The 17,597-nt window shown below is 38.0% G+C and overlaps 1 protein-coding gene across 9 annotated transcripts in view; it reads right to left on the bottom strand.

Moving 5' to 3' along the window:
- The window catches only part of PPP4R4 (protein phosphatase 4 regulatory subunit 4), a 116,369-nt gene that overhangs the window by 71,575 nt on the left and 27,197 nt on the right, over nucleotides 1-17,597 (bottom strand). For all 9 annotated transcript variants that reach the window (XR_012082650.2, XR_013540805.1, XR_013540806.1 and 6 more), the window contains exon 3: nucleotides 2,857-2,959. Coding sequence is in view for 6 of the 9 variants with exons in the window: in XM_020814427.3 (XP_020670086.3) it covers nucleotides 2,857-2,959 (103 nt within the window). In the remaining 3 variants the exon portion in view is untranslated. The remainder of the gene's footprint in view (nucleotides 1-2,856; nucleotides 2,960-17,597) is intronic.

Raw genomic sequence — 17,597 nt, 5'->3', positions numbered from 1 at the left:
TTCCTTTGCAAATTTCAATGGAATTCTCCAATAAAGGTTGCTGTTGCTGTTTAGTTGTTAAGTCATGTCCGGCTCTTCAGGACTCCATGGACCAGAGCATACCAGGCCCTCCTGTCTTCCACTGTCTCCTGGAGTTGGGTCAAATTCATGTTGGTAGCTTCAATGACACTGTCCAACCATCTCGTTTTCTGTCGTCCCCTTATCCTCTCGCCTTCACACTTTCCCAACATCAGGGTCTTTTCCAGGGAGTCTTCTCTTCTCATGAGTTGCCCAAAGCATTGGAGCCTCAGCTTCAGGATCTGTCCTTCCAGTGAGCACTCAGGCTTGATTTCCTTCAAAATACATAGGTTTGTTCTCTTTGCAGTCCACGGGACTCTCAAGAGTCTCCTCCAGCATCACAATTCAAAAGCATCAATTCTTTGGCAGTACCAATAAAGGTACTGTCCACAAAAATGATGTATCAGATGGAAGCACACACTCATTCATTAAACTATTGTTAAAATACATTAAAGTGCAAAAATACATATTTTAGTCAAAATATTAGTCAAGCAGCACACAAGAATGTGCACGACACATGAAAAACCCTCAAATTTTGGAACAAAAAGAACTGGAAGAACCAGAGAAACCCAAACTGACAGATTTGCCTATTTCTACTTAGAGCGTAGTATTTGGCCCTTACCAGGGCCAGACAATATTGAGGGGATGAATGTCTCCCCTCTTTTTCATAGTTAGAGTGTTTCAATAATAATCAGTTCTGTTACTGTAATCAACTAGAAGACTTACCACTTTATGGGTTATAGGATTTGATAATTCATTAGCAGAACAGAACTTCTGCCAAATCCTATGCCCATAAGGTGGCAGGTCTACCAGATGACTACACTCCAGATATCCAAAATAGCTAACAGCAAAGAGAGAACATTTACAAATGCATAACAAGCTGGAACAATAAATGTTAAAAGAATGAAGAACTGAAAGGGAAAAAAAGACATAAACAGGGTGCTTACAGAAGTACCAGTACAACAGCCAGAGCAAAACACAAACACAGAGGAAAGTCTATTTAAAAACTCAGGGAAACATGATTGCATTTGTCTTGCACCTAAGGACTAGAACAGAAAGTGAAGTCCCACTACAAAGATGACTGTATCACTAGAGATGGGATTTTTTTTATTTCTTTGACTACATAAATCCCATATCTACATATCACTGTTCAACGTCTCTCTCACCTCAGATAGCAGGGAAACTTGGAAAAGAGCTTCTAAGAATTATTTTAGACATTTTTCGGTTATATGAAGATTTTCTAGCAAGAACCAGAATTTTGTTGGCAGGCTCTATAAATGAGACTGTGTAAGAAAATCCACTAGGTTTACAATGTCTCTTCTTTAGCTGAGTATAAGGATTTGTGCATATTCAATAGGTCTTTTCAGGAGGGTTTCATAAGGCAACTTAGAAGACTATTATTCAAGAATCACACATTCAAAGCTGTATGGAGTATCCAGGAACTAACTGCACATCTCTCTTCATCATGTTTCAAGTATATAAAACACATACCGTGTTTCCCCCAAAATAAGACCTAACCTGAAAATAAACCCTACTATGATTTTTCAGAATGCTTGGAAAAAAAGCCCTACACCAAAAAAAATCCCAGTTAAGTGAAAGCCCACCCTCCGCCTTCTGCAGCAACCAGAAGAAGACAACATGACTGTATTTGAATAAAGGTAGATTGTTGTACATGAATAAAATAAATCAGGCCCTAAAAATAAGCCCTAATGCATTTTTGGAGCAAAAATTAATATAAGACCCAGTCTTATTTTCAGGGAAACACAGTAGAAGAAGAGAGAGAGCTTGGTGAGTTGGATGAAAGACATCCCATTACCTGTAAGTGTTAAATCAGAGGTTTTGGAGATTGTGGGAAGAAGCTTACATAATGCATTCAGCAGAACTTTCACTCTAAGATTTTCTTTGCTTATATAGACCCACATTGATCCTGAGCCACGTTCAGTCAGTTCTACTTTCTTTCTTTCTTTTTGGCAAAGAGCAAATATAAAACTGTTTTGTAGCCAGTCTTTGCTCTTGATAGAGCTTTCAAAATTAAGACAAATATACACATTAATTAATTATGAAATTATGGACTAGAAGCAACAATGAGAAACTAAAAGCACTGAAAACTCTGGCTCGCACAGTAAGCAACCCTAGAGGATCATAAGAATGTAAGAACATAAGAAGAGTCCTGCTGGATCAGGCCAAGGGCCCATCTAATCCAGCTTCCTGTATCTCACAGTGGCCCCGCCAGATGCCTCTGGGATCATAAGAACCTATCTCACCCTGAGTCAGGCCAATAGTCTGTCTAGATGAAAACTGTAACTATGAGTGGCAGCAGCTCACAGATAGGATTTTTTATTTCCTAGCTCCACCTGCATATCACTGGTTTTACCTACTGTTCTCCCATCCAAGCACTAAACAGGTCTGACTCTGCTTAACTTATGAAATAGGTATAATTGGGTGTGTCCAAGACAAAATGATTTCAGTAGGAAACTAGCAATTTTACTTCTCCATGTGTGATTAATCCCCACATACATACACACAGTAACTATGAAGCGTTTCCAATACATTTGCCACCCAGACTAAACCTTTGGTCTATATGAGTAGAAGTCCAATAAAATAAATAAAATAAATAAATAAAACATGCAGTACCTAATATAGGCAAGCAAGATTAACCTGAATATATATTGTTTTGTTCCGTTCTTTACAGGACGTCTGATAAATCTCAACACAAGTTATGTCTTTAGCATGAATTGCATGGGAGATGTGTTGTATTCTAAAATGAAGTTGAAAGAAAGTGGTAAGGAAAATACTTACTCGAACTTTTGGCAAGACTCTCCTTATTGTCTCTGTCGGATTTTGCCTCATTAGGACTGGAAGACTTGCAACCACGCTTGTTCCTTGGATATCCTGACCAGAACTTGTGTAAAAAACAATAATATATATTTATTTATTTTAAAAACATTCTATAGTTAAATCAGTTTCCACAAAAAAGATGAAAAGCTATGTTAGATAAAGCTCATCTGCATACCAAAAGATTTAAACATGAGTTTATCATTTTAAAATTAGTTTCAAAACACCTCCAATAGAAACAATGGTGTAACAATAAATAATGTAACAAAATACAGCAAAAACATTTTACTTCCATGCAATATATTACACATGACCTCCTCAAAAAACATCTACGACTGATTTAGCAAATACAGGGTTGTCTAGACGCAGCATTTCTTCCTCCCTATTTTGCTTCTGTTGGTGCCACTGTCACAAAGTACAGATATGATCAGATGTGATATAAGATGGCCTTGGGGTGGCTTTGCCAAGAATACTCTTTAAAAATGACTCTTCTGTTCACACGCAATCTGGTCCTGATGCTCCAGCCCAGCTCCAAAAAAACAGTACCTCTGCAGAGATCCTGACTGGGCATGGAACAGAGTGAGGTTAGTTTGTTGTATGATCACCATAAAACAGATCAAACAAGATAATGCTCTTGGTGGTCCAAAAACTGACCTAAATTGCCTTCTGACCACATCCTTAGTGATACTTGGCCATGGATCCTACTGGGTCTGTCTAAAACACTTATCTCTTTAAGCAATCAACATCTCTGAGAAATGGATTAAAAGTCCTGATGAAACCTTTGAAGAAACCCTTAACGACCCTTTCTCTGTCTCCTCAATTTTTCCCTCCACTTTGCATTAATGGGTTAGCCCTAAATTGAAAGCTTCCAATGGCAGCAGACGATCACTGCTGATCTACTTCAGATTTCAGCTGACTTCAGAAACAACACTTAAAACTCTGGAAGAAATCCTAGGAATGGCCTTGTGTGCTAGATTTTTGAGAATTTTTTTTGTTTAAGTAGAATAATGCTAAGCTAAAAGTTTCTACCATTAATCCACTTCCAAAATAAGCTCTCTTGCAAAAGTTCTCCCCAAATCATTTTTCTGATTAAAATTTTATTTGCTTAATAGTGGAACACTGATAAACTGAAACGTTCTGACTGGAGAAGTTCTTGCCACCTGAAATTCCACATCAATTCAAAGTGAAACAAAAAAACGCTCTCACCCATAGGTGTTTTTTCAAAAGCATGTAAAAACTGGGTTTTCGTTACAGATTGTCACAGCTGGTACCAGTTTAAGCCTTGTGTCATCTGGTCAACACAAAAAATACTAGCATCATCAATGCACAGAATGTGGAAGAGATGCTCCACTTACACAATTCCATAGAAGCATTAGGCAGTGAAGGGACATGACTCAGGAAACTTCTAATGTTATGTTTCTATGTATCATTTTGGAACACTGCTTCAATAAAATACATATTGTTAGATTATGTGCAATAAAATATTATTTTTATGCAAATTTAAGCACTTTCTAACCAGAATAGACGTCATAAAAATATGACATGAATCTTTGCATGTCACTTTAAGGCAGGAATTCTAATTTGTTAGAATACAAGCAGCATGCTATTGCAAAGAAGCCTACCTTTTCTCTTGTTTTGCTACTCATGTAGGCAGCTAACCAAATCAGACCAGGATACTTAAGCACAGTTTCATTCTGTACTGAACAGCATGCAAACAAGCCAGGATTCATAAGCCAACAACAATATTTGGTTTAAACCGCCTTAGGTTCTTTTTAAAGGAGAAAGGTGGAATAAAAATATTTTAAATAAAATAAAATAAAAAATTGGATCGTTTTGGCACAATCCCAGGTTAACATATAAAGCTCTCTGTGCCTAGTGTGCTTACTCATAATATAAACAAGAAGAAAACAGTAAGACCAAAAAGGTTCATTAACTAGTATGCTGCTCTTGCACACTGAGATTGACAAATTATGTATGATTCATATCTTAAAGTGATGCAGAAATGTTACAACTTTATTTCTACCTTCTCAAATTTTTATGACATATCCAACTGGAGTAGATGGGACAAAAAAGCCTTTGCTTACTATTATTAAGAAAAAGTCATTAAAAAAGTACTGTGAGCACAACTGAAAACCCTTTCCACTTCCAAAAGAAAAATTAGTCAGACAACACTTCTAGGAAACACTTCCATCTGAGATCTTGGCAACACTGGCCAGAATTTTAATGGTTAGTTACACTGGTGTAAATGAAATGGATTAAAATGCAATGGCAAATTAATGCTACTTAACAAGTTGCTACTTGTATCCCTCATCAAACACCAGTTGCATGAGTTGATATGTAATGAAGAATACAAACAGTAACTTGTTAATTAGTGGCAGTTTTTGTCACTGCACATATAACTAACCAATTGGATTCTGGCCACCATGGGCTAGATGGCCCAACTATTTCATTTGATGTAAAGCAGTTTTATATGTTCTTTCATCTATTAACAAATTCACTCATGTGCAAATTGAAAGGGAGGCCAGATGGAAACAATAATAACGCAATATTAGTCATACAAACTATACCAAAAAGTTGAAATAATTCCAAAATCTATTCTTACAGAAATTAACTCTGGACTCAATACCTCTTTCACATTTTAAATAGCTGATTATTAGCATGGACCACTGAAAATGCATATACTAAACATTCTTCTTACATGTAGCTAATTAAATGGGTGCAGTCTTTCATTTTAGTACAAACGAGAAGCAAGCATTTATGTAAACACAATGTAAAAGCAAAACAGCAGTAGGGTGATATACATTTCTATAATTCTAAAGCAAAGGAAGGCATTCCTTTAAAATGAAAAGTTCTGAGTAGCTGGCTTGCTCTCAATTTAAAATGTGAAGCACAGGCTTTTCAACACCTACACAGGCTGCAATTTTCCAACTGTGAAAAAATTTACTTTTATTTCTACTGCAGAATTGGTAATCCTTTGGTCTTTCACTAACCAGAATTAAATGGTTTATCACACTATGGTCCAACTAACAGGTTTAACAGAGTAAGATGCACCAAAATACTTGTAGGATAGTTATTCACTAAAGGATCATGAAGTGGTTGGGCCAAAGCCGAAAGGACGCTCAGCTGCGGATGTGCCTGGAAGTGAAAGGAAAGTCTGATGCTGCAAAGAAAAATACTGCATAGGAACCTGGAATGTAAGATCAATGAACCTTGATAAGCTGGATGTGGTCAAACAGGAAATGGCAAGAATCAACATTGACATCCTGGGCATCAGTGAACTAAAATGGACAAGAATGGGCAAATTCAATTCAGATGATTATCATATCTGCTCCGGTGGCCAAGAATCCCTTAGAAGGAATGGAGTAGCCCTCACGGTAAACAAAAGAGTGTGAAAAGCTGTACTGAGATACAAATGATAGAATGATTTCAATACGAATCCAAGGCAGACCTTTCAACATCATTGTAATCCAAGTTTATGCACCAACCACTGATACTGAAGAGGCTGAAATTGACCAATTCTATGAAGATTTACAACACCTTCTAGAACTAATACCAAAGAAAAATGTTCTTCTCATTACAGGGGACTGGAATGCTAAAGAAGGGAGTCAAGAGATAAAAGGAACAACAGGTAAGTTTGGCCTTGGAGTTCAAAACAAAGCAGGGCAAAGGCTAATAGAGTTTTGTCAAGAGAAGAAGATGGTCTTCACAAACATTATTTTCCAACAACACAAGAGACTCTGCACATGGACATCACCAAATGGGCAATACCGAAATCAGATTGATTATGTTCTCTGCAGCCACAGATGGAGAAGCTCAATACAGTCAGCAAAAACAAGACCTGCAGCTGATTGTGGCTCTGATCATCAGCTTCTTATAGCAAAGCTCAAGCTTAAACTGAGGAAAGTAGGAAAAAACCACTGGGTTAGTCAGGTATAATCTAAACCGAATCCCTTATGAATACAGTGGAAGTGAAGAACAAATTTAAGGAAACAGATTTGGTGGACAAAGTGCCTGAAGCACTATGGATTGAGGCTTGTAACATGGTACAGGAGGCAGCAACAAAAACCATCCCAAAGAAAAGGAAATGCAAAAAAGCAAAGTGGCTGTCCAAGGAGGCCTTACAAATAGCAGAAAAGAGAAGGGAAACAAAATGCAGGGGAGATAGGGAAAGTTACAGAAAATTGAATTCTGACTTCCAAAGAACAGTGCAAAGAAATAGAAGAAAAGAATAGAAAGGGAAAAACCAGAGATCTGTTCAAGAAAATTGGAGATATTAAAGGAACATTTTGTGTAAAGATGGACATGATAAAGGACAAAAATGGCAGGGACCTCACAGAAGCAGAAAACATCAAGAAGAGGTGGCAAGAATACACAGAAGAACTATACTAGAAAGATCTGGATGTAGTTTAATGAATGAGTGTGTGCTTCCATCTGATACATCATTCTTGTGGACAGTACCTTTATTGGTACTGCTGAGGAATTGATGCTTTTGAATTGTGATGCTGGAGGAGAATCTTGAGAGTCCCCTGGACTGGAAAGAGAACAAACCTATCGATTTTGAAGGAAATCAAGCCCGAGTGCTCACTGGAAGGACAGATCCTGAAGCTGAGGCTGCACTGCTTTGGCCATCTCATGAGAAGAGAAGACTCACTGGAAAAGAACCTGATGTTGGGGAAGTGTCAAGGCAAGAGGAGAAGGGGACGACAGAGGATGAGATGGTTGGACAGTGTCATCGAAGATACCAACATGAATTTGACATAACTCCAGGAGACAGTAGAAGACAGGAGACCTGGCATGCTCTGTTCCATGGGGTCATGAAGAGTCGGACACAACCTAACGACTAAACAACAACAAAAAAGGATTAAAGAAAGTTCAGTATAATATAGAAACCACATTAGTATCTATGGTATAAACACCAAGAAGATTCTGCATAAATAGCACATGGATTTCTAGTAGTGTCGGTACACTGTATGTTTACTGTTTAAATAGTCGAAGCTTTCAATGGTAATACCCTGTTAGGGAAGACAAGATATCAACTAAAAGATAGGGAAGACAAGATATGTTTGGGAAGACAAGATATCAACTAAAACATAGCTAACCTTAAATACAACAAGGCACTGTACAATCTGGGTGAACATTCAGACCAAATTCAGGCAAATTAACATTAAAGAGCCAGTACCCCACACTAGCCAGTATTATATAAGGGCAACCTGCCAAGCCTATACAAGTTACAAAACAAAAGCTTCCAGCAAGCACTAAAAGTAACACCACTATCTCTGTTGATGGAATGTGGCCCAAGTTTTATCAAGAGAGTCTCAATAATAATTCTATCCAAGAATTGACTTATTTAGGCCAATACCTGTAACCCCATTCCATTGGGACTGATGACCATACTTCAGTCGGTTCAGATTTTTCAGGTTTTTGTTCTTGAGGGCAGATTTGCACAAATACAGAAATTTCAGTCCAAATATTTCCATTCCTGCTGCTGTTCAACTTTACATGCAGTGAGAGAAGCAAGTGCAATAACTTCATGTACATATACAACAGGAGTGTGCCTAACACTACATCCAGGAAGGAATGCTTGTACCAAAGAAATACAGTGGTACCTCGCTTAATGATTTTAATTGGTGCCAAAAAAAACATCGCTATGGGAAAACATCGCTAAGCGAAATGCATTTTCCCATAGAGATGCATTGAAAACTGGATAATCCGTTCCAATGGGAACAGATTGCCATCCTTAAGCGAAAATCGCCATAGGAAACATCGCTAAGCGAAACGCAGTTCCCCAACTGAAATGCATCGAAAAGGTTTTTTTCCCCCAATGGGGGGAAAAATTACAACAAATTCAAAAAGAGTCAGAACAAAGTCAAATTAGTTTAACAAAGGGTTTATTAAGTGCACTTATGATTCCAAGCATTCTAAACCTTTTAAAAAAAATTTTAAACATTTAAAAGACAGCCAACATGGGGCTGTCAAAAACATCATTAAGCGAAACAGGGGGACCCAAACTGTCATCGCAATGCAAAGCAAGGTCCCAAACATCGCTATGCGAAATTGCCCATAGGAAACATTGTTAAACGGAGCACAAGATCGCTCCGGAAAACTAAACGTTAAGTGATTACATTGTTAAATGAAGAAATCGCTTAGCGAGGCACCACTGTATTAAGTCCACGCTTTCTAGGTATATGATATAGAGCACACTGAAAATTATGGCGCACAGGTGGGCAAGCTGCAGCCCACCGAGTGGTGTTGGCAATGTTCATCAATTTTAACAGAGCCGGAATCCAGCTCTAGGAAGAGAAGCAAAAATATGTATAATCTGCTCTGTAGAATCAGTGCTAGAAAGTTGTTTTCTAAACCATTTTATACTGAAACAAGTTAAATTCTGTAGTAACAAACTAGAACAAAGTTACCATATTTTTCCATTTCTAAAACACCCCAATTTATAAGACACCACACACACACTTTTCTAACCCCAAAATTATGAAAACCTAGCTTTAAGTATTCAGCCTCTGGGCTCAGAATGTTTGGATATTAGGAGTCCCTGTTGAATCTGAGCACTGCCTATAGGCTCCACCTCCAATGAGGTGTGTTCCAATTGGTCCAGGATCAGCTGACGTCAGTTCCATAAGGCTTGTGAGTGGAAAAAGCTAAGTCTCCTGACTGTAGGAAGCTAAATCTCGTGACTGAAGGAAGCCTATTTACAGAGGCAAGGTATGTGCCGTTTTGTTCTCTCCTCACCTATCTCAGCTTACTTCCATGTATAAGATGCACCTCAATTTTTAGTGTAATGATTTTAGGAAAAAGTAGTGTCTTATACATGGAAAATATGGTACTTTTTGTCAGTGTCAGCAATGAGTATGATTTACTGCTTTTCGATGAAACAAGTGCCTGCCTGTTATTCATTCTGGGTGGGCAGGGGGCTGAACGGTGAGAAAGGAGGGGCACAGGTCACATGAATAGTACATTTTGTACTACTACATCCCACTTCTTTTATTGTGGAGGAAGCACTGAAAGAGATGGAAGCTAAGAAGGGAGAAAAGCAGAGGTGGGGAGAGAGACAGCATGGAAATGCAAATATGCATTCAGTTCCTCTCTCTGTGTCTCTTACCCAACCCTGAGCTTGATGAAAAGAGAACAGGAAAGAGCATGTGAAAGAGCAGGCATTGTGCTTGACTGCTAATGTATGGGAAAGCAAGGGGACTCAGTTTAAGTGAGTTGCAAGGATGATTCATGTTAAGTTCAACTTTGACGAAGTACGACTTTGGTAGTATCCAACTGATGAGACTTAGAATGTCTTATAGAAAGCGAATAGGGTATTACAAACGCCAGCAGACTAGAGGCCAGCTAACTACAATAAATATACAGTATACAGCTTTTTTTTCCAGGTATTCAGCTGCACTGTATATTTAATGTAAAGAAAACGCCCATTACATTAAGATTCAGACTTTTTCCTCCCAGTTTTTCACAATAAAATAGAGCTTCCTTCCTTATCTGCTTATAGCATAATCATTCAACTGAGTACTTCTGAAGTGATGGACTGAAGTAAGATAAAACTGACTATAGAGTATCAGAAGTCTGAACTGACACTGATCAATTCTGTAAGGTTCATAGTCTTATGCAAGGCAAAGCAGCCACTTATACATTCATTATTTTATCCAGGAAGCAGTATACGTCACTAAAGGGAAATAAACTACAATTTCCCAAAGCCAGCAAAGCAGATACTTAAATATAAACAACTTCTGCACATATGTAAGTAACTTAATGCACAATATAATGGAAGTATGAAATTACAATGAACAATTGGATATAAAACTATACTATATAAATTATGAAATTACATCCAGCAGCTGTTAAAAATGGAAATCCACATTCCTGAATCCAAATTGTTGCACATAACTACCATTGTTACCATTGTCAACATTCGAATGATAATGGGTGTCTTTATTTTATATATGTTAGGAAATCAACTCATATTAAGTTTCCTTTGATATAAAAGTCTTGAGCCCACTGCCATCTGAGTGAAATAAACACCTATAAACCCATATTGAGAAATCCCATAGAGGTTACATGAATCATCTTCTCATACTTTGCATAATATAATATACATAAAGCAGACATGGGCCTCATATCCCAGTGCCTCCCCCTCCCCATTGCTTCAATGAACACATCTCTCTCTACTTGCATCATAAAAGGCAGTTAATCAGACCTATTAGATTTCTGCATGCAGACAATATGCCTACATTCAACTGGATCAAGGTCTACACTTTTTGATACTTACTGAAGCAAAGCAAAAAGCAAAGCAAAGCGTACTACTTATATACTGCCCCATAGTGCTTCAAGCACTCTCTGGGCGGTTTACAAGTTAATTATGCAGGCTACACATTGCCCCCCCCCAGCAAGTTGGGTACTCATTTTACCGACCTCGGAAGGACAGAAGGCTGAGTCAACCTTGAGCCGGCTACCTGGGATTGAACCCCAGGTCATGAGCACAGTTTTGGCTGCAGTACAGCGGTTTAAGCACTGCGCCACGTGGCTCTTTGAAGATAACTTGGGCAGCAAATCACAAACTGCATGTTCTTATTTTATTAAAAAATACACTGTAGGATAAAGGTTAAATAAAGCAGAAATATCTCTTCTTTGGGAATCTTACACTGATGAAAACTTATAAATGCTCTTATCAGTCAGTTGGGGATAGTTTGTTTTTATTACTGTTTTGCTTTTGGCATTAATGCATAATATGTTCTCAGACTGTAGTTCATAAATGGTGATTCAGCATATTAAATGAAAAAAGTAGTTTTGGATTTGAATCCTAACATGCATTTCACATCTAGTTTTTTTTAAATTCACATAGCTAAGCACAGAGTATTAAATATAATGGAATTCCTAACTGCCAAATCAATCACTTGTGACTGCAAAATCCAGTTGGCAAGAATAGCTTATGACTGACATTTATGCATCCTACTCAGTTTTTACTGAGAGTATCAAGGTATAAATGCCTCATGCTGATTTATGTTATGGATATTTCTTTTACAGATCACTTATCATAAGTCAGATCCACTGAAAAGATCAGAGAATACAAGGATCACCACAAGATTCGAAAAGTCAAACCACAGTAGCTGTAGTTCAGTGGGAATGTCAGGATTAAGAAGTAACAGAAATATGAAAATATAGAAGATACATTACAAATATGTGAAAATGAAAGGCTGTATTACAAAGGAAGATTAGGAACTTCAAGAAAAAGGTGAAGACTACTTTTGGAAAAAGCAGCTTTAGAATTAGTACTCTTGTAAAAGTCAAAAGCATGATTATCTTATCTTTCTGAGCCTGCAATATGTTATCCATGCCCTAATTGGCACCTAACCTGCTTTCTGATGCCAGCTGAACAGAAAAGTTGGGGTGTGTACTTTACATGCAGTATTATCTATAATGGAACACAGTATTATCTATGATGGAACGTCCTTTTAACAACTGCTGCTACTGTCTTTCTTGTTTTCAAGTACAGAGTCAGTGACCAAATTTTCCAACACATTTTATGTCTAATATTCAGACCTGACATATTACATCAGTGATTAGTCAACACCAACTTCCCCTTTAGGTTTTCAGTTTTCCATCTCCAAAGCAAAAGAATTGCCAAGACAAACAAAAATTACAGACAAGTATCATCAACACAGCAGCAAACTCACAGCTGAAGCTACTGATGCATTACAAAGCTTTTCTCCTTTCAATCCCTATTATTCAAATTACATAGTAGTCCCTATCTTTAGGGAGGTGGTGGCGTTGCGGGTTAAACCGCAAAAGCCTCTGTGCTGCAAGGTCAGAAGACCAGCAGTCGTAAGATCGAATCCACGCGTCAGAGTGAGCGCCTGTTGCTTGTCCCAGCTCCTGCCAACCTAGCAGTTTGAAAGCATGCAAAATGCGAGTAGATAAATAGGTACCACCATGGTGGGAAGGTAATGGCATTCCGTGTCTAGTCGCGCTGGCCACGTGACCATGGAAGATTGTCTTCGGACAAACACTAACTCTATGGGTTGGAAACACAGATGAGCACCGCCCCCTAGAGTCGGACACTACTGGACAAATTGTCAAGGGGAACTTTTACCTTTGAAGGACACAGAATCTTTGGATCTGTTCCAATTCAAATTCATGCCTATATTTGGAACAAACCATCTTTGCAGCCCCAAAGGGTGATTAAGGGCAAGGATGGTGAAACCCTTTATCAGTATATCTGGAATTCTTGGAAACTTTCATTACCATTTCCTATGGTAGCTTTCTAGAGACCATCCCACATTAGGGTAGAGTGTTACTGTGGCAACTCACATTCTTCCAGCAGGATTGGTTTCACAGTGTAGGGCTTGCTCTAATACATGGCTCCTGGCTTACGATGTGCCTCGGGGTTTATTTTATTCCTCATAAGGTTTTGTTTTCATTCCCTATGTCATTTAACTTCAACATGCAAAATCACAGGGAGATACTATTCAAAGATCTGGACTGCAGTGTTTGGAGCATGTGTGTGGTGTGCAGCTTTACCTCTAATTCCATCTATCATTTCACCTCAGGAAAGTTTTGGAACTGATGCCTGAAGGCAGTTTTGGGATGAATGAGGGAAACTACACTAGACCTAATGCAGTGAAAGACACTGATGCTCATACGATCTGGGTCAAGGTTTCTGTCCAGTCCTTGACAAGACTGTACTCTTCTCAAAGTCTGAACTGTGTCTGTAATGATGACAGTAACAGTGAGCACCTTTTACTTCTCAATTATGATCCTATTTTGGAGAAGGTGAACAGTGCCTTCACCTATAACTGCCATTCAGAGTAGAAAACTGTAACTCATTCTATATGTCTTATTAGACAGTTTAGGAATGGAGATGAGCATGAACTTCAGTTCAGAGGTTCATACATGCAGCACCACAAGTGCCACGTGTTCCCTTAGCTCGCCTCCCCAGCTGGATCCTCCACAACAGCCAGTGCACACTCTTAGCTTCTGATAAGTTCATATATAGTTTTGACATGAAAATTCAACAAAATACACTGTCCTAACCAAGTTTTATGCTTGGAATTCTGTTGCAGTAAACCTATGTGATGCAGGATTTCTTCCTTACTTGAAGATCTGGGGGCCAGTATCCTGCTAACTAGGGTCTGTCTTATGGTGCTACAGGAAAATGAACTAGGTGTGGTAACTGTCCAGGAAGAACCTCATCATTTGCTAGTTCTCCTATTGGATGACATTTGCCAGTACTGGGCCACCACAGTGAAAGAAAGTTGTTTTTTTGATTTCCCTTAGTGACTGGGCCCAAAGACAGTCACTAAGGGAAATCAAAAAACCAACCTTCTTTCACTGTGGTGGCCTAGCACTGCCGAATGCCGTCCAATAGGAGACCCATTTCTCTACCTCACTTTTCTCCCCCCAGAGACAGGTGAAAATATTGCTTTATTCCATGTGTAGCTTAAATTGCTCACAGCAGCAAGTGTTGTTGTTTGCACTTCTGTGCAGTCACCCTTCATTACGTTACCTTTTTTTCCAAAGCACTTCAAGAAATCTTCTGTTGAATAACAATGTATAAATACTATAAATAAACTACCTAAGACGTCTCTGCCAACTCTCCACGCCTTGCTGAGAAAACCCACCTCCCACTATGAACGTAGAAGACCTTTAGAACAAAAGCTCTCGCATTACTTACACTGTCAGTCTCAGTTCTCTGGAACCAAAACAATTGTCCTCTCCAGAATTTAACTTGCAGCAGTTCTCATTAAGATATCTAATTACAAACTAGCCTTTTCCTTCCATGAAGCTTGTGCTTGAATTATTTAATGGTTAATTCTACACAAGTTTACTACCTCTTCTCTTTTAAAAAAGGAATGCTTACATTTCAGTGGTTTGTTTAATTTTCTTTTAGATAATCAACTCAATTAACCTACTCATTGTTTAACTATGATTAAATAAAAACAAGAATTGGCTGGCTGCTACTGTAGCTGTGTATCGTAGTAACCTTGTTTACCAAGGTCAGGTTGCTCAATCCAAGTTTCTTACTTCTTTGTCTTCCTACTCAAGAACTGCAAGTGAGAGTGGAATAATTCAGACAAATGGCTATTTTGAGACCTTGCCAAACTAAGTGTACTGCAGTAACCTCTTTCTTTTTTTCAGAGTTAATTTCAACAGAGTTCAAGCGTGAAATTGTATTTGATAGCACAAACAAAACCTATCTGAACATTAAAGAAATTCTACAACCACATCTCTCCCATTTCTAAAGTTCTAGGCTTAGCTATACAGTACGGTAGTAGCACTGGTGGAAGCACTTCCCTAAAGGCAAGCTGACATGCTGCCTCTTACTGCAGAAGGTGTTGGAAACCACAAACACACCTGTTTGGGCTTTAATTCCTGTACTTAACATATTTCATATTATCAGTAAACACATGAAGAGAAGAGTAGGATCATACCCACCATTCCTACTTCAGATTTTTAGATACATTGAGCCAAAATACAATTCAAGTTATCAAACATTAAAGCCTTTGAGAATGCATTATCAATTGTTGGGGGGGAGGTCCTTATACATGGGAACATCTTATACATGGGGAAATGGGGTACTTATATCAGCTTAGACTAGGAGTCTCCAAACTTTTAACACAGAGGGCCACATAATATATTTGTGACATTTTCAAGGGCCAAAGGAATGTGCATGTATGCACACACTCCCATGCACACGCACATATTCCTGCCTGCCCACCTGCCCGTGCACACAGACAGGCCAGATAAAAAGGCCAGGCAGGCTAGATGTATCCCATGGGCCATACTTTGGAGACCCCTGGAGTAGACACTAACGCTGGAGCAGGGTAAGAAAAATAGCTGGAAAACCCCTGGTAAAATTGACACACACTCAACACATGCCATCATGCCCCAACAGACATGATATGGTACAGCTTTAGAAATCTTAGAATATCGTGCACACACACATAGGATTGTTCAGTCTGCCACTCTAACAGCAGACCAAAGGAAAATTTATCCTGGAAATCCCACTTCTCAAAATATAGACAAAAATGGAAAGCAAAGACTTCAGGCAGGCGTTAGTGACTGGCAGGCTAAGAGGAGTTTTTTTTAATGGATTGTTATGCTCTGTTGTTTTTAAATGTGTTTTAAGTATTGATCTGATTGACAATTTTTAATATAATACTTGTTTGATTCTTTTTAAATATTTGAATACCCACTGTTTTTAGTTTTTAAATATTGTCTTTTACTTGTTGGTCATTTTGAGGAGATAAGCAAGGTAAACATATTTTAAAGACTAAACAAACAAACAGGGTTTGCAGAAAATATAATCTAAAATGTAAATGTAAAATTAATTCAAATTTAGCATTTTTGGAAGCAAAAGGATCACTTAATATTTTATTTCCATTCCAAAAATTAGCTAATGTGCTCATTTCTGTGCTTTTAAAAAAACTTGTCTATAACTTCTTCTGACAAAACACAACAAACAACTTACAATTCAGAAACCATCCATTACCATTCTCCTCCCAAAGGACTAAAACCACAACTGTCATGTTCCATGATCTCATTAACTTTCAGAACCATCATTTCTATGGATCTTAAAGTAATAGAAATCACTATTTTACATTTCCTCTCCACACCCCTCATTATCTTGATGTCTTGAGTAGTTTTAGGTATTCAAGGTCAGTTTTCAGAAGTCATAGCTACATCATCTCAAACAACAAAGCTGGCATGTTTTCTTTTTAACGATAACAATAGATCAGGGAAAGTGTCCTCACAGCAAAAAAATGAATCACTTAAGATGACTGGTCTTCCTTGGCGCAGATTTATACTAAGCTTTTTCAAGTGCAATACTTTATTCGTATTGATACAAGAGGGAAAGAAGATAAGTGGTTGTGTTAACCTAGGCAAAGACAGTGGAATAATGGAACAAGGGCCACTTCCAAAGTTGACTGAATCCATCACAGAGGTTGCATTTAGATTGTGCGCCCCTAACAAATCTTACTGACTCAAATATATTGTCATATCTAGTTGATCCCTTTTTAAATGTAACTTTTACCCAGCAGGCATACCCTGAAGTGATTTTAGAGTGTAAGCCACATCTAAACCCTGTTAAAATCAAAGGATTTTTTAAAAATTAGCTACAAGCAGTATCTCTTTGACTTTAAGAGGATTCATGTGCAACTAACCTAACCTGCTACGGCAAATACATATGGGTTCTGTCTAGCATTACGCAAGCAAACTCCTACAGATATAAAGGGAGTTTTCATCCTAAAGCCCTATGTATACATCCAAAATCTGATCTGCAGTGTCCTCCAATCTTCTGAAGAAGATATAAGCATATACAGGGATGGGGAATTCAATCCAAGAATGTCATCCGTCCCACTGGTAGTATAAATTCTAGAATGGGAAATTACTTTGCAATAATTTTTTTCCATTAATTATTGAACTTCCTCTCCTCTTTGAGCTTTAAAATGTTTTATAAATATGTCTAGCATGCTCACAAATGTATTTGGTTAAAAAAGAAACAGCAATGAAAAGGAATCAGACTTGAATGAGAAAATGTTGTTTTTTCCTTAATTTACCCAAATGTATTTGGTTTTAGGTGGGCACTCATTTAGACATGATTTAATATGTAAGCATTAAGATTTCTACTTCATTCAACTTTATCTTGAATATTCCATAAGAATTATATGATTAAATATATTATGTTTCATTTT

The sequence above is a fragment of the Pogona vitticeps genome, chromosome 1 (genome assembly GCF_051106095.1).
Source record: "Pogona vitticeps strain Pit_001003342236 chromosome 1, PviZW2.1, whole genome shotgun sequence".
NCBI lineage: Eukaryota > Metazoa > Chordata > Lepidosauria > Squamata > Agamidae > Pogona > Pogona vitticeps.
This window is presented reverse-complemented; position numbering and strand designations above follow the sequence as displayed.